Source organism: Bos indicus, chromosome 7 (genome assembly GCF_029378745.1).
Source record: "Bos indicus isolate NIAB-ARS_2022 breed Sahiwal x Tharparkar chromosome 7, NIAB-ARS_B.indTharparkar_mat_pri_1.0, whole genome shotgun sequence".
NCBI lineage: Eukaryota > Metazoa > Chordata > Mammalia > Artiodactyla > Bovidae > Bos > Bos indicus.
This window is the reverse complement of record NC_091766.1, coordinates 64697505-64722999: the sequence shown is the minus strand read 5'-3', so window position 1 is coordinate 64722999 and position 25495 is coordinate 64697505. Positions and strand designations below refer to the sequence as shown.

At 45.1% G+C, this 25495-nt stretch overlaps 1 protein-coding gene across 7 annotated transcripts in view; it reads right to left on the bottom strand.

Annotated features, from left to right (window-relative positions):
- The window catches only part of GRIA1 (glutamate ionotropic receptor AMPA type subunit 1), a 348469-nt gene that overhangs the window by 93901 nt on the left and 229073 nt on the right, over positions 1-25495 (bottom strand). For 5 of the 7 annotated variants that reach the window (XM_070793887.1, XM_070793883.1, XM_070793886.1 and 2 more), the window contains 4 exons: positions 24015-24182; positions 15256-15360; positions 4967-5077; positions 4060-4266 (listed from right to left, as the gene is read on the bottom strand). In XM_070793887.1, the coding sequence (XP_070649988.1) occupies positions 4060-4266; positions 4967-5077; positions 15256-15360; positions 24015-24182 (591 nt within the window). The remainder of the gene's footprint in view (positions 1-4059; positions 4267-4966; positions 5078-15255; positions 15361-24014; positions 24183-25495) is intronic. The other 2 variants (XM_070793885.1, XM_070793884.1) reach the window with 1 other exon arrangement.

The following is a 25495-nucleotide window of genomic DNA, read 5'->3' as shown; positions in this document are numbered from 1 at the left end:
CAGCCACACCTAGCTGCCAGCTGGTATTGCTCAGGAGGGGTTTCCTCTGGTTATTCTCATTGGATGGGATTTTTGAGAAGGCATTTTAAGTGGAATAAAAAGCCTGGCTTTAGAATGACTTAAATTTCTCACTTAGAGAAAGAAACTTTCTGTAAAGCAATGTGGGATTGAGTATATGTCTCAGCAATTCTGTTTTTTCCCGCTAACACCTACTGCCTAAATCTTGATACTTTTTACAAACACTTACAAGCCATTGCCAGGGAGACAGTATCTCCTTTTTTCTCATAGGTAGAAAAGGAATAGGGGAGAAAAGTCTTTAGAAATGACTCGGAGTGAATAACTACAAGTTACCCAAGAGGGAGGTGGGTGAAGACCGGCTTCAAAGATGGTAAAGGGAATTGAATGGATTTGTCTTATGCCTCCAGATGTGAGTTAATAAAAGGGACTGTGACCTGGAAAAAAATCACAAAACCAATCATCTTAGTTCTTATTTAACTTAGCAGTTTCAAGATTTGTTCCATGTAACATTATTTGTGGAAGGATGTAACTAATTATAATATAAAAATTAACATGAATTTAAACTGGCAGGACTTTTCAGAACCTTTAGCAGACTACTGTGCACTGAGAATTTCTAAGAGGGGTAAGCAGATTTAGTATTTCCAAAATTCTTTGTCTGTTGAGCCCCAAGCATCAAAACGCACCCATATGCATAGGATACACACACAGTGGGAAATGCAGTGACATCATTTTGCAGATAGGAGCCCAGGTCCAGAGAGAGAAGGTGGTTTGTGCAAAGCAGCACGAGTTTTGAACAACAAGTTTTAGCTTGTTTGATGTTGACTGAAAGGTCTTAGGAGTTGATTTCCAGCATCTGAGGAAGTCACTGGACCTTTGCAGGATCACTTATAGGCACGGCTCATCTGGGAAAGTAGACCTGCCTTCTTGGCTTTGTGACTCACTGACTATGTGCCCTCGAGTGAGACAGTTGTCCTTATGAATATCAGTTTCCTCTTTAGAAAAAGAGGCATAATAAATTTTGCTTTATCTACTGGACAGCAGTGTTTTGTGAGAGTCAAAAGAATTCAAATATGTGAGAGCACCGTGAACCGTGGGCATTTCACAGGTGCTCAAAATTATTTTCTGAAACTGACATCTTGAGATAGTGATTCTCAAACTTGAGTGTGCAGACATCAGAAGCACCTTGGGGGTTTTTTAAACCACAGATGGCAGACTTTCTAGATCACTGGGTCTGGGGAGACCTGAGAATTTGCATTTCCAGCAAGTTCCCAGGTGATGTTGCTGCTGCTGGTCCAGACTTAGAGAAACACTGACCTAGGAGATCCCCAAACCAAATATGTCTGGAAAAAATCTTGGGAAAATAGTAAACATTGTGGATGTATTAGGTAAAAGCAAAAATGGGAGAAAACCATCAGGGATGGAGAGCCACTCAGAGCCAGGCCCTGTGTAGGGAAATACTCCCCACCCAGCCCTGGGACAAAGAACTCAGGGGAACCCCGGGAGGAGATCAATGGCTCGCAGGAGTCATGTTGCTAGTGAGCAGGCACAGTTGGAATTCAAATCTGGATTTGTGTGTGTGTCTCCAAAGTTCACTCTATTTCTGCTTCATTAAGACAAAGAACTGGCCAGAAAGTCATGGCAACCCAGGCACACAGCCGTGCCTATGCAATAAGCAGAGCCTTCATTTGTAGCCTGTGGTATCTGAGAATGCACTGTGGCTATTCTCATCACTTGTGTCCTTTGCCCAACTGCCTAGTCTCCCTGGCTTCAGTGTCCTCATGGATAAAATGCGGAGAGTAATCACATCCACCTTCTGGGGTTGTTATGAGGAGTAAATGAAATAACTTGGGTCAAGTATTTAGCACAGTGCCCGGTATAAGCAATGTGCTGAAATGCTACTATTACCATGGTGCATAAGAGCAAGAATGAGCAAAGGGAAGGTGAGACACCCTGATTGACTTAGCTTATTTGAGAGGCACAGAAAGAAGAAATCTGGAGCCCTCCAAGTAAATTTTTTTCTGATCTTGCTGGTCATTTGTGGCTAGAGATGCCTCCTCAGACCCCTCTATTCTTTCTTAGATGGGACAGACAAGGAAAGCCAAACTGAAAATGCCCTCAAGAGAGGGCATCCATTTGGGCCCATCATAGAGTCTTCAGAATACAGCTGTAACTGGGCAGAGGGACAGGCCTGGTGGAGGGGAGGGAACAAGAAAGACTGGCAGCTGAGGCACTCAGAGGTGATTTCTGTCACTGATGAGCGAGTGGCCCATGGCTGATGGCTGTGTACTGGGGGGCTTTCCCTCAGATAATCATACTGTTGTTCAGCCCAGATCTTGGGCCTTTTACTGAAGGAACCAGATTACATTGGGTGAAGGTAAAGATGAATTCTGGTGGAGGTGAAAAGTTCACAGCAGTTGCCATGGGGATGACCTTAAGAACTTGGTGGAGGTTCCCATGGAAACCAGCTTCCCAATGCAGCATTAACCATCTAGATCTTCTATCTTTCATTGATGATACTTCCCCAAAGCGAGAGGCAGCAGAGGAGAGAGAAGGTAGAAGCACAACCTCCTTAACTCATTAATCATCTTCCCAGGTCATATCAAAAGCCACCTTCTTAGAAAGACTTTTCTTTATTCTATCTCTTTCTTCTTTGAATTCCCTTTTTATGGCTCTTATGGCCATCATGACTCTTATTTCCTCGATCTGAGACAATGAGATTTTAAAAGCTCCTAAATGGTTGCTTTATCCTGACCAGAACTTCTTACCATCCGGGGGCTCGGCATTTGCTTCTGTTCAAAGCCCTAGGCAGGAGTCTTTGATTTCTATGAGTGAAGCTGTGGTGGTGCCTTTCCTGCACGTGGCGGCAGGATTCTTCTTTTATTGCCTTTTGTTGTTTCTCTACTCGAGTATCTTCATGATCTTTCAGAGCCTGCTGAGTCAATCCACACCCTTTCCCTTATCATTTCTTACTCAATCTTGTCACTGACTACTCAACTGAAGCCCTCTACAAAAAATCATCAGTGTTTTCTCATTCTTCTTTCACAACTTATTTCTATCACCATCTTATAGTTTATACTATAGACATTCCTGGGCTGCCTTTCTCTGTACCTGGACATGGCCGCTTTCCAGGTTACACATCTTTCTCGTGGGCTAGACCACCTCATGCTGGCCTTCTGCATGGACCTTGATTCTTTGCTATATTACCAGTCTCTCTCGTTGTCTTTTCTATGTCAGAAAATGCCAAGTTCCTTGGGGACAGGGATCAGATCTTTTACTTCTCAATGGTTCCTTAAATAGTTAAAACAATTTAGAGCATTCAGTGACTTCCCCAAAATGCTTCAGTTTATTGAAGGTGTTATAGCAATTGTGTGTGGTCTTATTTCAAGGGTAGTGAATGGAGTAGGCCAATCCCTATTCACAGATAACAAGTGTACAAGGCAAGGTAAGCCATAATAGAAGCAGAAACTAAATCCTACGGTGAAGGCAAGAAGAGTTAAAAAGGGTTCTCCCCGTACCTTTTATGGGGAGAATGACACCTTGGAAAAAGCAGTATGTGATACAGGTTTGGGGGGAAGGGTAAGATTTTAGAGGGGCAGAATGGAAGCAGGCACCCTAGAGAACAGAGTGACTTGGGGTGGCTTGGCTGAAATGGAAGGTGCCAGAAAGGGCAAGTGACTAGAAAGTTTGATTGTATCCAGGGAAGAAATTATTTTGAGGGGGCCTTAAGTGACTGAACAGGAAAGTGACCACTCGGCGGTCTGCCTCGGGAAAACTAACCTTAAAGCTAAACTGTCACCTGTGTTGGATGATGATCAACTGAAGTCACAAGACTGAAGTGAGTCTGGCTGAAGGAGCTGGGACCAGGAACATGAGCAAAAAATGTCTTAAGACACTGGATTTTAGACTGTTCATCTTTCTAGCAGCAACCATACTAAACTATAGGGTCCAATAGGCATCTATGGGTAGGGTCATCTAACCACCAAAATTTCCTGTCCAACCATCTTTCTCTGCCTCGAATTCCCTACCCTATGGGGGACTTACTCCATAGACCAGCTCTCCCACCATGCCATTCCAAGCCTTTGTGTCAGGGTCACGGGCTCCATATTTTCCATCGCTGACAATCTCAAGACGGTAGGAATATCCCACATGCTTGGCAATCTCTGCCGCCAACTCCACACAGTAGCCCTCGTAGCGGTCATTGCCTTCAAACTGGTTGGCATTCTTCTTGAGCATCACATAAGGATCTTCCTGGTGGAGAAATGGGAGACAGAGAATGTGGGTTCGGGGTTCACTCTTGGGGAGGGAGGCCTTTGGCATGGCAGAGGAGTTAACATTGGTTAACTTTGGGGGAGTCAGTCTCTCTAGCCCCTAAACCCACTTCCTGCATTTCTGCTCCTCCCATTACAAAACTTCTTGGGTTAAAGAAGAAAACTGGTAAAATAAGAATGTTTCATTGAGATGTCGTGCATAGCTTTTCAAGTGATGTTTCAGGAGCTCTTGTGTTTCTTTGAAGGTACCTCTGGGGGTGTGACAGTGGGGAAGTAGATCCTAAATAGGTTCCAGGTTTTTCATGACCAACCACTGAAAATCGCAGCAGCTTCACTTCTGTCCACTCTAGGTGATGTACATTAGGGGCTTTCTTTGAAAATGACTTCTACTGAGGAAGAGTAGAGTCAGAAGCACCACAATTTATTTAATCTCTTATGTTTTATAGATGGGAAAACTGTGGCTCATAGGAGGGTGACTGACTTATCCAAGGGCACAAAGTGAAATCATGGCAGAGCCAGAGAGCGAAAATCCCTCTGAATTTCAGGATAATTTTTAACTCCCTCTTTCTACCCACTGCACACTTTTGGCCAGAAGAATGACCAGCTTTCACTCTTGAGGAAGCCTCTGTGTTGGCCTAGCTCACATCCCAGGTAACCTCCACAAAGGACTGAGTACTCACTAGGATTGTAGTGACGATGTATGTTCTATTCTGGACACTTGAGTTATCCCCCCCGGCTTGAGCATCCGTGGCTGCAGGGACGAATTTGTCATCTTCATTCCAGTAGCCAATCTGTTAAGGAGAGGGGTGTGGTGACATAGGGTGAGCCAGGATTCTCAGGAATGGCCCACTCTGCGCCCTCTAGCCAACACCAGATAGGAAATCAAGGAGCTGAGTGTCACACCAGCAATGCTGGACACACCAGACTTTAAAGTGTGCTAGATATAAACAGCAAGAGATAAGATGCTCTCCAGGTCTGGTCTTCCCAGCCCCACCCCCATGAAAATCCTCATCATGATGGGGAAGCCTGAAAATTGCTTCTCTTGAGAAGTGAGGTTTTAACTGTTTATGTGGCAAATTGTTTTGCACAATGTTAAGTCAGGGTCACAGAGATTTAATTTCCTGCCTTGTTCACAAGGTCAAACTCCTCCTTGTTCCCTGCCTAGTAATCCTTCTCTTCCTTAGCTCATTCTGAACTGTAGTTGGAATCATAGGATTTAAACCTTTTTTTTTTTTTTTTTGCTTTCTTTTTAGGTTAACTCTATTTTCCCATCTAGATTCAACTTGCTAGGTGATGGTTATTTTAGTGTTTATTTATTTCTCTTATTTCCAATTTTTAAACTATTATAATACTGAGCATACAGTTGTACCTTCAAATACTGGTTGACAGCATTATTTTTTTTAAAGATTAGTTAGTACTTTTTTATACTGACTCATTTTCCAAGGTCTTTCAGCAAATATTTATAGGATCTCTATTGTGTGTAAGACTCTGAGCTAAGATGTTGGTGGTATTGTGTGGCAGAGTTGAGAAAGATACACAGAAGTCTCAGAGATAGTCCTTGCTCTGACAGTCCCTCTACTCTATTCAGGAATACATGACACACACACGCGTGTGGCCCCAGAAGTGACAAGTGAGTGACTCCGGTAGCTTGAGCCCAAGGAGTTTGGAGAAGCAGGAGCCAAGTATGAAACCTATGCTGGGAAGAAGGTAGCTGGAGGAGGTGAGGCTGAAGTCGCGAGGGATGGACAGGTTGGGTCCAAATCTGTCAGGTCAGAGAAAAGATGAGCCAAGCTGTAGACACAGGAATCTGCCCGGATATGTAAGTTTAAAGGGTCCTGGGTGGAGGACTGGGTTAGCTCCAGAGGAAAGTGGGGCCTGGGTCTAGGTAGCAGAGGGCTTTGCAGGCCAAGCTAAATGGTGTAGGCCTATGCTGAAGGCAACAGGAAGTCATGGAAGGTTTGGGAAGAACAGAATGGCATGGCTAACACACACACACACACACACACACACACACACACACACACACACACACACCCCCCATCTCTACCTCTGTCTCTATTAAGCATGCGCGCGTACACACACACACACACACACACACACCCCATCTCTACCTCTGTCTCTATTAAGCTTTAGACCACTGTGTTTTGTGGTGGTTCTGCTGGCTGCAGCTGTGTTTTGTGGTGGTTCTGTTGGCTGCAGCTGTAACAGGCAAACAGGAAGGAGAACTGCAGTACACATGGAGAAGGAAGAGCAGTTCTGCAAAGTCAGTCCAGATTCATGAAATCCGAGGCACATGCCAGCCGTCCACTCAAAGGTCATCTTCACCTTGATGCTTTTCCCAGTCCCCTCAGCTAGAAATAAATAGTTCTCCCTGCGATCTCACTGCCGTTAACAGCAACAGTATTAATTGCCAACACCGATCATGTTCTTGCTCTGTTGGAGGCTGTGTGTGACAGGCTTTGTGCTGCTGCATCTGGCTTAGAGAAGTTTGTTAACCTGCATGGTGAGGGTGGTGATGCAGCTAAGTGGCTGAGGCCGGCCAGGAACCCTGGTCATCTGTCTCCAGGGACAGCTTTTCACCACCAGAGGGGACTTAGCCCTGGGCTGGAAAGCATGTTGCTTAACAGTATTTGGGTGCTTATTGTATTTTAGGCACTCTTCTAAGTGTTTTTTTTAGGGACTTCCCTGGTGGTCCAGTGGCTAAGACTCCGAACTCCAATTGCAGGGTCCCAGGCTTGATCTTTGGTCAGGGAACTAGATCCCACATGCTGCAACTAAGACTTCACACGTGCCACGGAAGAACCTGCATGCTGCAGCTAAGACCTGGTGCAGCCAAACAAATAAAAATAAATATTAATACTAAGTGTTTTTTTTTTTAATGTTTTAACTTCTCTCATCCTCCTCAAAACTTATGAAGTGGGTAATTAATTGTCACTCTCATTTTAAATGTGAAGAAACTGAGATGCGGGGAAGTGGAATAACTTTCCCAAGGCTGCAGGAGAGCTGTGGAGCCAGGATTGGAATGGGGCAGGCTGGCCACGGCTGTGTGTGTCCGTGTTCCGCTAGGCTGCCAGCTGACCCTGAGTGCCTCGTGTTGGTTCCCACTGGCCCCATGGTCTAGTTGTTGGTACATCTGTCCCCGTCTCTCCATGGTGCTCCTCGGGAGCAAAGCTAGAGGTCTATTCATTCCAGGCTGCCCATTGTTCCACAGAGAAGCAGTTCAGGGAAGAAGGTTTGTTGAGAGAATGAGTGGATCCAGCATGGAGACAGTGGATCCTGTTCATGCTGAGACAGTTCAGAGGCATGAAGGCAGGTGGGAGGCTGTCTCTCAGAACACTGGGTCAGGATTTGCCCTCCTGCAGGCATGGGTACCATGCTGCTCATGTGGGGGCACTTTCAGTTAGCTTGGAGGGAGACATTTCTGTCTAAAGACAAGAACTAGAAATGTAGATTTCCAAAATATCAGAGCTGGAAGAGGCTTGAAGAATCATTTCTTCTAACTTCTTCTTTTTATAGAGGGAAACAGAGGCTCAGGCACTAGGGGACCTGCTCAAGACCACAGTGCAACCTTGCTTTGCTAGGCCTGTGCTTCAAGGGGCCCTAGGGCACCTGTGAAGCCCCTTTGCCACTTCCTCGGGATGTGGGCCAGGGGTCAGGGAAGATGGAGGAAGCTATTGGTTCTTCATCCCTGATTCAACCGTCAGCTCTGCTTTTAATCAATTTCACACTTTGGGATTCCCCTTAAGAGTTCATTTTTACAAGGAGACCTTTAATTGAGAAATAAATGTTTCAAACCATTATTGTAGTATATTGTAGTGCAAGTTTAGAAAAATAATTTCCAAACTACTTACCCAACACTTAACTCTTTTGCTCCTCACACTATTCAAATAACACAGACAGGCTGGGAATTATCTTCCCTGTTTTACAGATGAGAGAACTGAGGTTTGGGGAGATCAGATGATCAAGCTTATGAAGTTTATATAGCAGATGAGTGGCAAAGCACAGAAGCCAGGTCATGGACCTCAGAAGTAGTATTGTTTAATATAATCAGCACAAAGTTGGGAGATGATCTAGCAAATTTAATCACCATTTTTGCCTCCTGCAGATGATGCCGTGGTGTCTTTATGCCCTTTCCCTCCCACTTCCTCCTCCTTTTTCTTCCTTCCTTCCCTTTTTTTTCTTTCTTCCTTCTGCCCTCTTCATGATTTGTCACCAGCTCAGCTGTTCTTACTAATCTCTACAACCATCAGTTGTACCATCAGTATCAAGGTAGCTGCCTCCTTTGACATGCAACTAAGTTCTCTAAAATCTATTGAGTTTTGATAGAGTTTTTCAAATATTAAAAAAAAATTATCTTACGTATTTGACTGCACTGGGTCTTAGTTGTGACTTGGGAACTCTTAGTTGAGGCATGTGGGATCGAATTTCCTGACCAGGGTTGAAACTGAGGCCCCCTGCTTTGGGAGCACCAAGTCTTAGCCACTGGAGCACCAGGGAAGTCCCTTCATGGGAATTATCTGTAAAAGTGGGGGCTTAATGGTACAGAGATTGGTCTTTGGCATCAGATAGACCTGGTTTAAAAGACAGATTTTCCTAATTACTAACTGTATGACTTGGGCCAGTTAACTGACCTCAATGGGCTTCAGTCTCTGCCCTGTAGAGGGGATACAACAAGAGTACCTGTCTCACAGGGTGGCTGTGAGAACCAAATGAGTTAGTTCATTGACAACAATAATCATAGTGTGTGGTTCATATTAAGTTGTTATTAAACTAAAAAATGCTATTCAGTAGGGTAACGCCTAGTTGAAGGCTAATAGGCTTCTGTACTATAGGACATTTCAGTTTCATTTTGCTATTGAATGTTGCCACTTTCGAAAAGGAGTATATATTATGGAGCATTTCTCAAACTCATTTGACAACGTAACCCTCCTGATATGCAGCATGTCCTAGGATAAATGGTGCAAAACCCCACAAAACACCACTCTAAAATTGCAAGCTGTTTTGATTAAAGAAAGAAGGGAAAAGCAAGATAAATCTGTGTAGATAAGATTTATATGGCTTAGAAAGAGACTTTTTTAAGGGTAAGGATCCTTCAGAGTTAGTATCCTAGCACTAATGTTAAATTGGTATCTATAAAAATTATTGTTTAGGTTGGCTTATATCAAAAGCCAGAGGAACACTTATATGTTGTAAGCAAGCTTATTTTATTCCTAACCCTTTTGTAGGGAAATAAAAAAATATCACCAGTCAGAAGAGCAGGGTGATGCCAAAACCCAGCTTTGCCTCCCATGTCAGCTAGGAGGCGGAGAAATCTAGCTCCACATTTTGATGAAAAGAGAACTGGCAAAGTTTTTTGAAGAGACATTGCACTTCAGAGATGAAGCAAATTTCCTTTTCTTAGAGAAATGGGCTGGATTATTATACAGCCCTTTGATTCTCTACTAAGGATATGGAGGAACTTTGATTTTATCTCAAAGTAAATCAGAGCTAGTAGTTTGGTAAAAAATTGGGCCCCACTGTTCAAGAGAAGATTTAAACAATTCTGACAGTGACAGGTCTTCTCCTGGAGCCAGTTAGAATTTTTGATCTCCTGTTTTCCATCTACTTCTAAAGATTCTTTGAATATAGAAATGAGTCTGTCATGGGATGATAGATTAGATTTTTTAAAGTAAATATAGCCTAAAAAGAAGACGATCATTGAAGAGTATATACAATAGGTCCACCTTACACAGTCATCAAATCACATCGACACATTTGTAGTTGTATCATTTGTAGCTCTAAGCTGCCTCTGAAGCCACAGCTCCTGACCTCCAAAAATGAGATCCATTATGATAAAGTTTTTAAAAGGAAGTTGCCTATTGTGGCAGAGACAACCTGATGACCAGCAAGGATTCTTGTTCACTATTCATAGCCTACAGGTATGGTGGGAAGTAGTTACTTAGACTGCCATTGCAATTCCCAGCCTGCCGTGTGTCTAGATGGGCCAGGAGATCGGGTTGGCCAGTGGAACGCAGAAGTGATGAGTGCCTCTCCTAACCTGACTCCCCCAAATCCCCAGCACAGTTTCTAATATCTTTCTTCCTCACTTGTTAGCTGGCTATTGATAGGCGGAAGACCCAGACAGACAATGGAGCCTCCATAAGCCTGAGTCTTAACCAGAGTCCCCAGTCCCCCAAACTGCTCACTAGGTGAATAAGAATTAGACCTCTGTTGCATTACACAGCTGAGATTTTTAGAGTTTATCTGTTATTGCACCTTAACTAACATACTTAAAGAATTTGAACTTTGTAAGTTTGTATGTGACTTTATCTGAGTTCTGCTTGAGGTGTTATTTCATTAAATTTATCAGCATTTTTTTTCCTTATTTGCTGGCAGATCTATGGGAAAATGGGCCAGAGTAGTATGCTTCCTGGTTGCCAAGCAACATTCAATATGCTGCCCGCTCATTTAATGAACAACCACTTATTTGCATGTGCTTACTATGCATCAATATATTATCGGCACTGAGGATATAATAAATAACACAACCATGTCCCTGCGTTTAGAGAGCTGACATTTTAGTGGAAGGAGGTGGAGAGGAGGGGAAGAAAGACAATACATATTCAGACCAGGGGTTGTCAGACTTCACCTTTAAAGCGCCAGACAGTAAATACTTTAGGCTTTGTGGGTGAAACAGTCTCTGTAGCAACTACCCATCTCTGTTGTCACAGTGCAGAAGCAGCCATAGCCAATACTGAAACAAATGAGTTTGGCTGTATTCCAAAAAAAAAAACAAAAAACCCACAACTTTATTTATGGACCCTGAAATTTTAATTTCATGTAATTTTCACATATCATGAAGTATTCATCTTTTGATTTACTTCAACCATTTAAAAATGTAAAAATCATTAGCTCACGGGCTGTAAACAAACAGGCAGTTGGCTGGATCTGGCCTGCAGGCTGAAGTTTACCAACCCCAATAGAGATCAGTAAACCAACAAGAGAATCTCAGAAGGGGGAAGCACTGTGAAAAATTAGGATAATGGGAGTGTGCTCAGCGGATGGGGGTCACTTTAGATATTTTGGTCAGGAACGGCCTTTCCAGAGTGACTTCAGCTGGGCCAGACTTGAATGACAAGGAGAGAGATGTACATCAAAGCACAGTGATGGCGAATGTCGGGTAAAGAAGCAGACATTCCAGGGTAGCTGTGGAGTTGTGAGCTAGAGAAAGAGGAGCAAGAGTTCAGAGGGCTGCAGTATCTGGGTCTGAAGGCCACAGTAAGGAGTTCTGTTACCTTTTACCTGCAGTGGTGTATTAGTCGCTCAGTCGTGTCTGACTTTGTGGCTCCATGGACTGTAGCCCACCAGGCTCCTCTGTCCATGGAATTCTCCAGGAAAGAATGCTGGAGTGGGTTACTATGCCCTTCTCCAGGGGACCTTTCTAACCCAGGGATTGAACCTGGGTCTCCTGCATTGCAGGCAGCAGATTCTTTACTATCTGAGCCACCAGGGAAGCCCCTGCAGTAGGAAGCCAGTCAATGGCTTTAAGCGGAGAAGCAATATAACCTGATATATATTTGAAGATGATCAGCTCTTGTGTTGAAAAACAGCCTTCTAGAGGGACAAGAACCTGGCCAGTAGGACTAGTGACCAGTAGGGAGGCTCCTGTGTGAGTCTAGGCAGGTGTAGAAGGTGGCTTGAGCTCTGGAGTCAGCAGTGGAAATGGAGAGAAGTGGGTGGATAGAATAGAACAGGACTCAGTATGTCTAAGGAGCTTCCCTGGTGGTAAAGGTCGCAAAGAGTCAGACACGACTTAGTGACTAAACCACCACCAGTATGTCTAAAGTTGGGTAGCAAAGATTTCAGGAAAAAACTTCCAAAGGATGTCTGGACTTGAGGGCTGTGAATGCTTCAGGACTTTTAATTACTTTTGACATAGGGAGGACTTTGTGTCACTTTCTTTGCTACCTGGTCCTTCCTTTCCAGTTACACTTGGGTCATAACTGGGAATGAAAAATTTGAGACAGGGCAAGGGTGACTGAATTCAAGTTGAGACTTGTCCTTTTTAAGTCAAAACATAGCTACAGGACCAATGATGATGAGAAAAGATGGTTACATCATTAATGCTGGTCCCTTGATGAAAGACCTTCAAGAATGTCCCTGCACTTCTCTCTTGACAGCCACTCTAAGAATTTGTGATCCTACTTGAATTTGACAAGGTATTTTATTTGAATAGAGATCCCTATTTGAATCAGTACCCCACGGCGAAGTGGAATCTCTGAATGGCATTTCAGAAGGCTCTAGATTTACTGGAGCCACTGCACATTCTGGCATTTGAAGCTCCGAAGTGTGGGATAAACGTATGCCCAGAGACCACACACATTTCAGTAGGATGTCAAATTGGACCCAGACACCTAGAGTGTGTGTTGGCAGATCAGTGGCCAGGATACGTGCCTAAAGATCAGGAGAGAGTCCCCAAGGCTCCCAGTTAAACAGCAGCAGTCCCTTTTTATTACATAGGTCAGGTAAGGCCACACACTGTTCACTGAAACCAGCACAACAAGGTTACCCGTGAATCTGAGAAATTACTTTGTTAGGAGGCTGATTGAGTAAAAGACCTGAAGCCACAGATGTGGTGGAATTGATTTTCTGAAAGTCAGATTCCCTGTAACCAAAGGCTGCCTAAACCCACATTCAAAGAAAGGATTTAGTCATTGGGAAGGAAGTTGAAAAACAGCCCCGAGACCTGAAAAATAAAGCACAACTATTGCTCGTGGATTTTAAAGTTACTCTGTTATTTCGGTTTGCTGATTTATCCATTCTATGGGCTTGCACAGCCTGACTCACTCATAGTCAAGGCTGATATAAAAATCCTTGTGGCCCAAAGAAGGCAGTTGAAACAAACAAACAAAATGTGGGTTGAATACCCAATCCATGCCAGGGGCTGCTTTGGGGACCCCTTCACACAGGCAAGGGGGTAGCAGACATTGTTTCACTCAATGTTGGTGGAAGTCCTGTGAGATAAAGGGCATTATTCCCCATTTGGAGGTGATGTCACTGGGGCTCTAGGAGGCTCAGTTGTTCAAGGTCATGTGTGTAGTAGAGAGTGAGGCAGAGACTTAATTCCTGTGTGTCTGTTTTCAGTGACCCCGCTTGTAGCCATTCTGCCAGTGTTTCTCACCACACCACCCAGAGCACCGTGAAGCCCACAGGCTGGGCGTAGAGAACATGAGCATCACTCTCCAGTAGAGCCTGCAGTGACGATGGGCGTGATCCACAGCCGTGCTCTCTGGCGTGGCAGCCTCTAGCCACCTGTGGCTATTGAGCACTTAAGTGTGGCTAGTGCAACTGCGGGACTTGTCAATTTTCATTATTTAGAATTAAAATGAAATAGCCAACCATGGCTAGTGGCAACTGTATTTGACAGCACAGGCATAGCGAGAATCAAGTTTGAGAGACTAAGACCTACTCTGCAATGTGCCAGGTCCAGCCCTCAGAACTTCTGCGTCCTTAGATCATTCAATCCCTGCTTAAGGCACAAAGAACCTGATTTACTTGTCCAGGGTCACAGGCTGGTAAGTGGTGACGCCAGGATGGAATCCCAGGATTCTGGCGCTAATGCTCTGACACTCTACCAGCTTCATACTGTGCATGCACAGCCTCTTACTTACCCCACTGTGCCACCCCAAGGAACTAGGGATGTGGTGAAGGCCAGGGACAGTAAAGTAGAGGTGGCCATGAGGCATAACAAGGAAGCCCAGGAAAGGCTTTCCTGGGGAGCAACATTTACCCTGACTCCTGAAGTCAGGCTAGAATTGGGGGATGGGATAGAAGAGTCCCAGCCAGAGGGAATGCATTTGGAGGCTGGGGGGTGAGAAAGAACATGATATCTTCCTGGAAGTGAACGTTGGTTGGAATGACTGGAGTGGAAAGACAAAGAAAGTGAGTGTCAAGGATCAAGGTCAGAGAAATTGGCCAAGGCCAGAATGCAGAGTCTGGTAGAATTCTGAATGTTTTCTCCAAGAATTTGAACGTTGTTCTAAAATGTTTAGTGTGTGTGTGTGTGTGTGTGTGTGTGTATATATATATATATATATATATATGTAAGAATTGATGCTTTTGAACTGTGGTGTTGGAGAAGACTCTTGAGAATCCCTTGGACTGCAAGGAGATCCAACCAGTCCATTCTGAAGGAGATCAGCCCTGGGATTTCTTTGGAAGGAATGATGCTAAAGCTGAAACTCCAGTACTTTGGCCACCTCATGAGAAGAGTTGACTCATTGGAAAAGACTCTGATGCTGGGAGGGATTGGGGGCAGAAGAAGAAGGGGACAACAGAGGATGAGATGGCTGGATGGCATCACTGACTCGATGGACGTGAGTCTGGGTGAACTCTGGGAGTTGGTGATGGACAGGGAGGCCTGGCGTGCTGCGATTCACGGGGTCGCAAAGAGTTGGACACGACTGAGCGACCGAACTGAACTGATATATACATACATATATATATATATAGAGAGAGAGAGAGAGAGAGAGAGACAGAGAGAGACAGAGAGAGAGAGAGAGAGAGAGAGAGAGAGAGAGAGAGAATACTACCAAGTGTGGATTAGGGAAATATGGTTAACTTCCTCAATAAACCATCATTCTCAAGTTCTTACTTGAAACCCCTCAGGAACAGTAGTGACATTTTATACACATCTATTACTTCATTTTTTACAAATATTTTCCCATCCCTTGGATCTTTACAAGCACCCTAAGGCAAAGGTAGAGATTTTTTTTTATCTCCATTTTGCAGTGAATCAATTCTCAGAGGAACAACTGACTTGCCCAAAATCCTAGCTGGCTCACAGCAGAGCCCAGATTAGAATCCTCACTGCCTGCTTCTCTTCTAAGAGATCAAGTCCAGAACATTGGGTTCCCCAGGCCCTCAGCTCCGGCCTGAGCCTCTGTTCAGCCCTCTCCTCCCTGTGTAATGGAAGCAAAGGGAGCTTTACCTTTCGGATGCCATCATGCTTCATTTCAATCACGTGGAGGGTGTAGTTGGTCCGCCGTCCTTTCTCATTAAATTGCACATTTCCTGTCAAGCCTTCAAACCGCACCTGCAAGAAAAAGCCAGGTGATGACCAGTGAACTCTGAAGTTGCGCTTCATGTTTGTTCATTTGCTGGCTTTTCCTGCTGAACCGAAAGCCCAGAACCTGAGAAAGTTACATGGGATGAGGTCTTAGAGTAGCAGCAATCCTAAACACCTCTCTACTCCGTGGCCTGGAGCAGGCATAACTGTTGGAGAACAGTTCTCCTACTAAAATGAAATTCTTCCTGAAAACTGCTTCACCCATTGCTTTTGGCCAACAGTAAGAGTGGATCGAAGTCAATCTTCATAGGAAATCTTTGTGTCATCCTCAGTCCCATACCCCTATCAGGACCACCCCATGAGAATCACCACTCCTCAGACACACACCTTCAGATGCGGAAACTGAAGCAGGCCCATGAAGGAAGAGACTGCTGTGCCCTCCCTGGTGAGGCAGGGGAAGACCTAGGACTGGGAGCCAGCCTTGTGATGCTTTGGGCCATGCCTCAGTGTTGCTTTGTAATCCCTTGTGAGGCCAGGGAATAAAATACCTGGGAACCTGAATACCTAGAATTGGGTGACCTGGGTTTTACCCCAGTTTTCCTCTGAACAGCCAAGTGATTGGCTGATCGCCTCTCCAAGACTCTAGTTTCCAAAATTCCTGCTCTATCCACCTTACATGACACAGCAAATGTGAAAGTGTTATGCAAACTTTAAAGCATCTGAGGAAACCCTTTATGGTAAGACCAGATCATGTAGGACTTTACATAGGTCTTAGCTGTTGAATCAACATGTATATAGGAAGCCCCCAAATATGCCTCATAGGATTTCTTCTCCACAATTGAGTCAGATTAAACTTTCATGGCTTCCTATCTTCAGGCTCATTTTAAAGGGTGAGCAGTCAGCATGGAGCATCCAGGATCTTTGGGACCAAGCCTGCTGCTCTAGAGGTGACCAATAAAATTGGTCCACCCTCAAATTGGGGATGAGTCTAGCTGCATGTCATCAGCTCAGGTACTAGAAATCACATTCTCCAACCATAATCTATCACGTTTCCTCAGATTTGTCTGGCCTAAGGCCAGTGAGATGAGTCTGTACCTGTAACCAATAAGTCTGTACCTGTAACCAATATGAACCTTGCCCTCTCAGTTCAGTTCAATTCAGTTCAGTCGCTCAGTCATGTCCGACTCTTTGCGACCCCATGAATCGCAGCACGCCAGGCCTCCCTGTCCATCACCAACTCCCGGAGTTCACTCAGACTCATGTCCATCGAGTCAGTGATGCCATCCAGCCATCTCATCCTCTGTCGTCCCCTCCTCTTCCTGCCCCCAATCCCTCCCAGCATCAGAGTCTTTTCCAATGAGTCAACTCTTCGCATGAGGTGGCCAAAGTACTGGAGTTTCAGCTTTAGCATCAGTCCTTCCAAAGAAATCCCAGGGCTGATCTCCTTCAGAATGGACTGGTTGGATCTCCTTGCAGTCCAAGGGACTCTCAAGAGTCTTCTCCAACACCACAGTTCAAAAGCATCAATTCTTCAGCGCTCACAATTCTTCACAGTCCAACTCTCACATCCATACATGACCACAGGAAAAACCATAGCCTTGACTAGACGGACCTTTGTTGGCAAAGTAATGTCTCTAACCTAGCATTATTTATTTCCCCCCTCTTCAAATAGGCTTCAAAGGAAGCCTTGAAGGGTGTCACCATTTTCTGACAGTGAATGACCAACCCCTCTGCCTCTGGAAGATACAAGAATAGCTGGGGTGTGTGTATGTATTTAAGATGGGGTGTGTGGGAGGGTGAGGGAAGGAAGGAAGGAAAGAAAGAAAGGAAGGAAGAAAGAAAAGTGTGTCTCTTCTCAGGCTGACCTTCCCATCACCTCCTGGTTTGAAGTCTCAGTAGGGAGGTCACAACAGGCCTAGAGCACTGAACAAATTATGCAGTACATTCTTCACTCTCTGAGATGAAATCTGGAGAAATTCTCACTCTGGAAAATCTGGGCTACTTTTGCTTTTCAAAGGGAAAGCAAAGCACCGATCCTGCTACAAGGAATGAGACGGGAGCAGTTTTAACCCATCAGCAGCTTCACCTTCCCTCCTTGGTCCTCTCTGGCCCATCTTGAGCTTCCCATTCATTGCTATGTGCCAGCTCGTGTGACTCATTTGGAAAAATAGACTGGAACAGATGTGCAGATGATTTGCAGGAACAGAAATGTGTCATTAATGATTCAAAGAGGCATCTATTTTTGGCCCCAGTGTCAAGTGTCATACTAATTATCATTATGTCATAATTCATATGCTAATTGCCTAATGCCTCTATGACTCAGTTTCCTCATTTGTTTAATAGGACCCATTAGGGTTAATTATGTCTTAAGGTTGGTTTAAGGATGAAATTAGATATTTTTTGATCAATGCTTGCCCCATGGCAAGTATTCAACAAAGGCTAGCTCTTATTTTTATTGTTACTAATAATGTTATTAATATTACCACCATTTTCCAAGTGTTTATGAAACACTTGGCACATATTACTTTATCTTCATTCAGAGGAACCCCTGAGATAGGTTGGTTAGAGAGAGATTAGGATCTTCACTTTCTTTTTTTTTTTTAATATTTATTTTATTTATTTGGCTATGTCAGGTCTTAGTTGCAGCATGTGGGGTCTAGTTCCCCGTCCAGGAATCAAACCTGGGGCCCCTGCATTGGGAGCACGGAGTCCCAGCCACTGGACCACTGGGGAAGTCCCAGTCTTCACTTTCATGGCAGAAACCCAGACTCTGAATAGCAAAGTGATTTGCTCATGACTTAGGACTTACAAGTGTCCGAGGCAGGTCTGAAATCCAGAGCTTCTGACATATTCTGGTTTCGTCACTTCATATACCAAGTGGCCTCTCAAATGGAGGCCCACGCTACTGTCCTTGGCTCTGAGAGGTGACACAGAAATGTGTAAAGTCGTGTGTTCTCCAGGCATTCCGCTGCCACCCTCTATTCTAGCTGGGCCTTCCCCAGGCCACGCTCTAATTCCTCTGTACAAGTCACTAGGCCTATCTGTTTCCTAGTTTCCTCTTCAAAGGACTGAAGTGTTTAGCATATTGTCTGGGACATAAATGTTCAATGTATGGTGTGTGTGATTTCAGTGGTGGTGATGCTGAAGATAATGATGATCACTACTATTACTACTGCTGTGCTGTGTTCAGTGGGTACGAAGTATGGACAATAAGATTTAACATGGGCGTGATAAGTTGTGACCTCACAGCAGGGGATCCTTTCAGCAGAAATGAGGGTCTTGTCGCTGTCATTTATACATGCCTTTCTCAGTTTCCCAAAAAAATAATCAGCAGCAGCAAAGTTCTGTGACCTGAGGGCCTCTTACATTGCCACACCGTTTCACAGGATGCTGCTTATGTGATGTTCCCAGAAACCCAGTGAGTGGCAAAAGCAGAGCTTATTTTGCTGATTGTACAGGTAGGATTATTGAGACTCAGAGCTGTGGCACCTGTGTTCAGGATTCACAGCAAGTCAGGAGAGGCCTGGCGAGCTGAAGGCTCTTTACTGTCTAGTTATAGAAGCCAGGATGTACACACCCTGAGATAAATTAAATTGTGGGAAAGAATATGTCCCAGAACTACTGTTCCATGATGGCAGAGCAAGGGGGGAGGTCAGGAGACTAGATTAGCCCCAAACCATTTATGAGGACAGTCTGGACTCTTAGAGAAATAAGCTTCTCAGAAACATATGCTTTGGCCACATCTGGAAACTGCCATCCTATCCATCAGTACTGAGCCTCTGAGCCCCCGTTCCCTCCCACCCCCACGCTGGGGTGACAGGAGTCAGGCCAAGGGAGACCTGGAGTCTCCCTGAGTTCCTGCCATTTGGACCTCCTATCACTATCCTGGCACCTGCTGACTCCCTCCATGAAAGATGGGGATTTAACCTTGGATTTCCAGTCATTTGTATTGGGTGCCAGCTCAGTGTTTGCCATCCATGAGATGCTGAAGCATACTTGTTCTTTCTTGCTGGTGCTGGGAGAGTGCTTGTTGGCATTTTTACTACTTGAGCCGTTAGCCCTGACGACTGACTCCTGCACCTCCAGCCCTGGGGGTGGGGGCAGTGGAGATACCCTGGTCCGGGGCTTCTAAAGCCTCTTTGTGGCTGCCTTGAGGCGGGTCTATTCTCTTGGCTTCTCCTCCTGAATGCCTACTAGGGAAGCCAGAGCCTGTGGACCAGGGTGCTGGTTATTCTAGTGGGGCAAGCAAGTCTCAGGACCCCTCTGAGCTTCCACTTTCCCACCTGATCAATGGGAAGAATAATCCTGGCTTTAGCTATCTCAGGCAGTTGCCCTGAGCATCAAAGAAACTTATATATTATCCTTTAAAAAATTTCATTTTGAGCCTTGTCACAAGCCAGAAAGGGAGGCAGTGTTATGAGGATTATACTCATTTAAGAGATGAGGAAAATAATGCCAGAAAAGTTGAGCAATTAATCCAGGATCCTCCAGATAGTGCTTGGTGGAGGCATGGTGAGAGCCCCGCTCTTGTCCTCCTAACGTACTAATAGCCAAGCACAATGGCCCGAAGTCCTCCTTGTACCCTCGCTGTAGACTCCTGCTGGTACCCTTTACATCCTCACCCAGACCCTCCAAAACCCAAATCACTCTTTGTTTAAAGTCATCCTTCCTTTATGGCATGCATGACCATCCATCTCAGTTTGCCTGGATCGATCCAGTCTACATCTCTTGTTCTGGGATAATTGGTAAATAGCTCTCCCTTTCATTCCCCAGTGTTCCAGGTTGGATGATAAATTATATGGTCATCCTATTTAAAGCCCCAGACACATGCCTACAGATAGTCTGGTAATGTCCACAGTCCTGAGTCGTAGCATTCTTTTCTGACCATCCAGAGCATCAACAGCCTGGCTACGTATGTGATTTAGCTTCGAATCCACAACTTTATGGCTATTATTTCTTAGGAGCTTATCTTTCCTTCAACACTGGGTCTTCAGTTTGAGTTGCAGGACTGTGTCTTATACTTATTCCCCTCCCCCCGCCCCGACCTCATCTAGCGAAGTGCCCTGTTAATCTTCACTTTGATGTGTGTGATCATTGGCTGACAGACTGCAAACACAAACGCTAAGAGGGCTGATCATTATTTAGGGCAGGTGTTCTTCAACTTCACTTCAACTTCTTAGCTTGGCTTCTGGAAGTGTCTGTGGTTTCCCCTGACTCATGGTCATGCAAAAATATATGTGTGTGTGTGTGTGCATTTTTCTGGGGAGAAGGTACAAAGCTTTTTTGTCCTGTCATATCCTCAAAGGGCCGATGACCTAAATGCTAAATGCCTGACTTGGGGAATTCACTCTTTTCTGCCAGCCAGAAGCCAACTTATAGGTACCCTAATGCTTCCTCTTTCCTGGAGCGTTGAGGAGTTCCAGGATTGTGGGATCATTAATATTCTGAGTGGCTCCTTGGATGTCAGGCAGGGTGAGGAGATGGGGGCAGGCAAGCGGCTGAATTATCTTCACTCTGCTCCTGGGAAAACTGTAGCGGGGTGAGGGGGAGCTGAGGCCCTTGGATATTACCCAAGGCCATGTGCTGTAGCTGGCTGGGCCAGAACTCATTCTCATCTGCTGGGCTGGGTCTTCGAGGCTTCAGAGCAGAGCAGTTAAGGGTACAGTGAGGTAGCAAGGAGATGTGGGGTGGAATCCCACTTTTACCACTAATTAGCTGTATAATCTGGGGGAATTCTTGAACATCTGTGTAGCTCAGTGTGTATATTTATAAAGCACAGTTAATAAAACCAGCTACCTCGGAGGGTTATATTATAGGGGATTCAGTGAGATCAGTCATGTAAAATATGTTCAGAACCTTGTGCATAGTGAGCCCTGGCCATGTCATAGCTGGTATGACCCTCAGTTTTAGAATAATGTGCTTATTCCTCCTGGTCTAACTCACAGACTTTCCAGCTTGACCACAAGCTAACCCTCAGATCCCTCCCGACTTGTGACCTGGAGGTCTGAGGTCAGGGTAGAAGTGATTTGAGATCCCAAGTTGGGGTCCAAAGACTGACTGGCATTGGGATTTACCAAGTCTACTGTGGGCACACAGATTCTCCCTAGTGGCATGGCTATTTAAAGAGATGGGTCTAGAGGATGAAATGGCTAGACAGCAGCCATGACTGTGTGTGGGAGGCCCTGAGGCTCAGTACGTACAAGCAAAGGTCCCTGGGGCCACAGGGCAGGCTAGGGGCAGGAGGAGGAGCCCCAGTTCAGGGTCTGTTACAGTCTCGGCTGCTAAGCTGATCCTGGGGGAGTTCCTGCTCACTCTGGGTCAGCTGCTTCATCTCTAATGTAAGAAAAAGTGGGAGTCGTCATTTCTCAGGTCTCTTTCTGCCATACATTTTTGTGATTTGAAGTGATAAACAAATATTTGATTCAGTTTGAACAGCTGATCTTCGGATCAGAATGTTGATTATATTTTGTTTCTGTTTTTGCGGCTAGTTCTCCCCACCCTACCTCTAGCCACAATAGAGACTAAAGAGAGTTTCTTGAGGACAGGCCTTGCCTTCTCTAATTGTCCCCAGAGCATAGGGCAGAGCATACAGTAGGCTCGCAGGAACAAGCTGACTGGCACACGCATGTCTTGATTCAAGATGGTATAGAGCATGGTTCTCATCTTTTCTGGCACCAGGGACCGGTTTTGTGGAAGACAATTTTTCCATGACCAGGGTAGTGGCCCCTGCCATGGCTTCAGGATGATTCAAATGCATTCCATTTATTTTGTACTTATTTCTATTGTTATTAATATTACACCAGCTCCACCTCAGATCACCAGGCATTAGATCCTAGAATTTGGGGACCCCTGGTATAGAGGAGATCATTATTATTTTGATGAAAGCAACTGCCTCCTCTCAACCCCACTGAAGGCAGAAACAGAAGACTGAGCATGTTACAACCAGAAAGACATGGGTTAGAGTGTAAGGAAAATTAATTAGATGCTTAGAATTCGTAAGCCAGGTGAGAACTGAGAGTGGTCTCTCTGACTGCCTCATTGTCATGGGTGAGGAAAGAGAAGGGTGTGAGGGATCTGAATTAGTATTTCAAGGTCACCCAGAAACTCAAGGGCCTGGCTGGTCTTGGACCTCAGGTCTCCTGAGTAAGAGTCCTTTCTGCCACTCACATTGTCTCCAGGCTTCATCACTGTCATGGTGATGTCAGCGTATCCTTCCAGGGACATCCTTAAGATGAGAGAGGCAAGGGAGCTGGAAGGGCTGGGAAGCTGAGGGCAAGTCCCTGGGACCTTCTGAAACCAGCTTCACATTGCAAACAGAAGCTGTCTCGACTGTGGAGCCTGGAAGAGCATTTTAAATAAGCCAGAAGGCAGGCACCACACCTTTGGCAATCATTCTGAAGCTGCTGGCTTTCCGGCTCTTGCTGCCTAGGGATTCGGGGCCACCCTGCACAGTGACGGGGGGTGGGGCAGAAAGGGCTGTGGGTGGAACCGTTTGCATCTAGCCACAGGGCAGTTGCTTTGCTTCATTCCAAAGGACAGAAGTCTGTGTTCTCCTCCACGTGCAGGTGCTTCAGCTGAGCTAAAGAACAACTGATGATATTGCCATCTTGTGTGTTTCTCCAGGTTGTAAATCGCTAGAGCTGTGCATGTGTGGCTGGAAAACAGGTGGTAACAGTTGTGTGTTTTCCTCTACATTTCTCCCTCATTCAGAAATGCTCCCCTCTGGGAGAGAGTATGTCCTGAGAGTCATTTGCACCAGAACATTTTGCTGTTGCCAGCTCGCCACTGTGTCTGATACTTGGACATTCCTGTGAAGTGAGCCCTGCCCTCTGTGCCCAGTCCCCTTTGGAAATACGGTCTCTCTCAGGAGGCATCAGAGGCATCATATAGTGTGGTATGTGTCAGGACTTGGAGAACTAGTCTGTGCTTCAGGTGCTTCTAGAAACTTCTAGAGATTTCTAGGAGTTCAGAGAATCATAAAGCTGGGCAAGTCCCCAGAACCTTCTAAAACAGGAATGTCAGACACATGGCTCACGTGTATCTGTCTCATCCTGCTTCCACAGCAGACATATCACTGAGTGCTTATATTCCTCCCTGTTGAATCTGGATTCCACCTCAGAATCCTCTGCAGAGTCAGTTGATAGGAGGATCCTGACCATTTTATATCCCTGTTCTTTGCCCATTCGTAAGTGCAAACAAAATTGATGAGTGCAATGCTGAGAAGCAAGAAAATAGAATCAGAAGTGTTGAGAAACATTTTCAGGGTCCCATCCTGACATGTGCACAGAGAGCAAAGATAATGAAGAAATCTAGAAAATCAGGGCAAGAGAGCAGAGTCTCTGAGAGCCTGCAAAAATGGTTCAGTTTCATCCTTGTGTATCTCAAGTCCCCTTTCAAATACAGCATCACTGGCTTCCCCTTCTTAGCATAATCCCTAAGCATAAAATAGAGCTCTTGTGCTGTCAGGAATGACTAGTCCATACTATTACGTTTTTTCATTTTGTTCTTCAAATTTCTACACGACCTTTCCTATGTCAGAGCCACAAACAATGCAGTGGTGGTCCAAGCTTCGGGTGTGCTCCACCTTTTTTTTTTTCAATAGCTATATTCCGCCTGACACTGATGCTTAAATCCCCTGCGAGGCTCCCATAGGGTGGGGCCACCGTTGTTGCCAGCCTCACCTGCTGCAGAGCTCTCTGGATGTCGATGCCCTGGCCCCAGGGCACAGCTGGGTTAGCCAGGCAGTCCCCAGCATTCCCCCGGCGGGAGATATCAATTCTCTGCCTCCGCAGGCTCTGGAAAGCCTCAGCCATCACCTTCACCCCATCGTAGGTGAGCGCAGAGGTGTACTGGTGGGAGGAACAGAGACAGTTGGGTGTCAGAGAGAGAGCTGGTAGGGAGGCTGGTGGGAGCTGTGTCTGGGAAGGAGCCTCCTGGTGATGAGGATGCCTGCAGTGAGCCAGGGATGCGGGGTATGGTGGGGACGGGGAGCCACTGTAAGCCACAAAGCACCTGCTGCTCCATCTCCCTAGCCAATATTGCCCTCCTGAACTCCCGAGTTCAGTATTATTGCTGGTTGTGAGGTTCAAAGAGAATTCTAGAATTTTCTACCCAATCCACGTTAAAATGTTGGTTCATCTGGGGGAAGAGGCATAGCTTGAATACAAAACATCTAAATTAAATACAACTCATCTGTATCTGTCTGATACAGTCCATGAAAACAACTTGGTTTTCTCTCTGTCACCAACTGGGAGCCAAGAAGAACAGTTTACTCCACCATCCCTGGTGACAGTAAAAGAAAGAAAAAGAATAATCTGAGAAGGGTAAGCTCTTAATTATTTCTGCATGCAGCTCACTCAAGTGGCAAGTTTATATTCCACAAAATTTCCTCTTGTGCTTCCTCATGCTAAGCCTCAATTTTATCCCCCTCTTATCTAAGAAGGTACTAAAATGTTGAAACAAAAGCAAGATAACAATCCAGAACAACATTTTCCAGCACTAGCAATCATATCTATTCTCATCAATTTGTCTCTGATGTCTAGCATGTTCTCTGGTACATCCTAAGTTCACAGTGCAGTCTTATAGAATGAATGTGTAGGTATTTTTCCAGCTTTTAACTTTGTTCCTTTTGCTTTTGGGGTTTCCCTGGTGCCACAGTGGTAAACAATCTACCTGCCAAGCAGGAGACATGGGTTCAATCCCTGGGTTGGGAAGATCCACTAGAGAAGGAAATGGCAATCCACTCAAGTTTTCTTGTCTAGGAAATCCCATGGTCAGAAAGAGTCTAGTAGGCTATAGTCCATGGGGTTGTAAAGAACTGGACATGAGTTTGGACACACAAACACTTCCTTTTTAAAGTAAAGACATTACATTTGGTATCTTTATAATCATTTCCAATCTTTTGGAAATTGAGTGGGATAGTCACATGTTAATAATAGCTGTGAAAAGAAGAGAAGTGAATAGGAAAGGAGGAAAGGAAAGATATACCTATTTGAATGCAGAGTTCCAAAGAATAGCAAGGAGAGATAAGAAAGCCCTTCTTAGTGATCAATGCAAAGAAATAGAGGAAACTGATAGAATGGGAAAGACTAGAGATCTCTTCAAGAAATTTAGAGATACCAAGGGAACATTTCATGCAAAGATGGGCTCAATAAAGGACAGA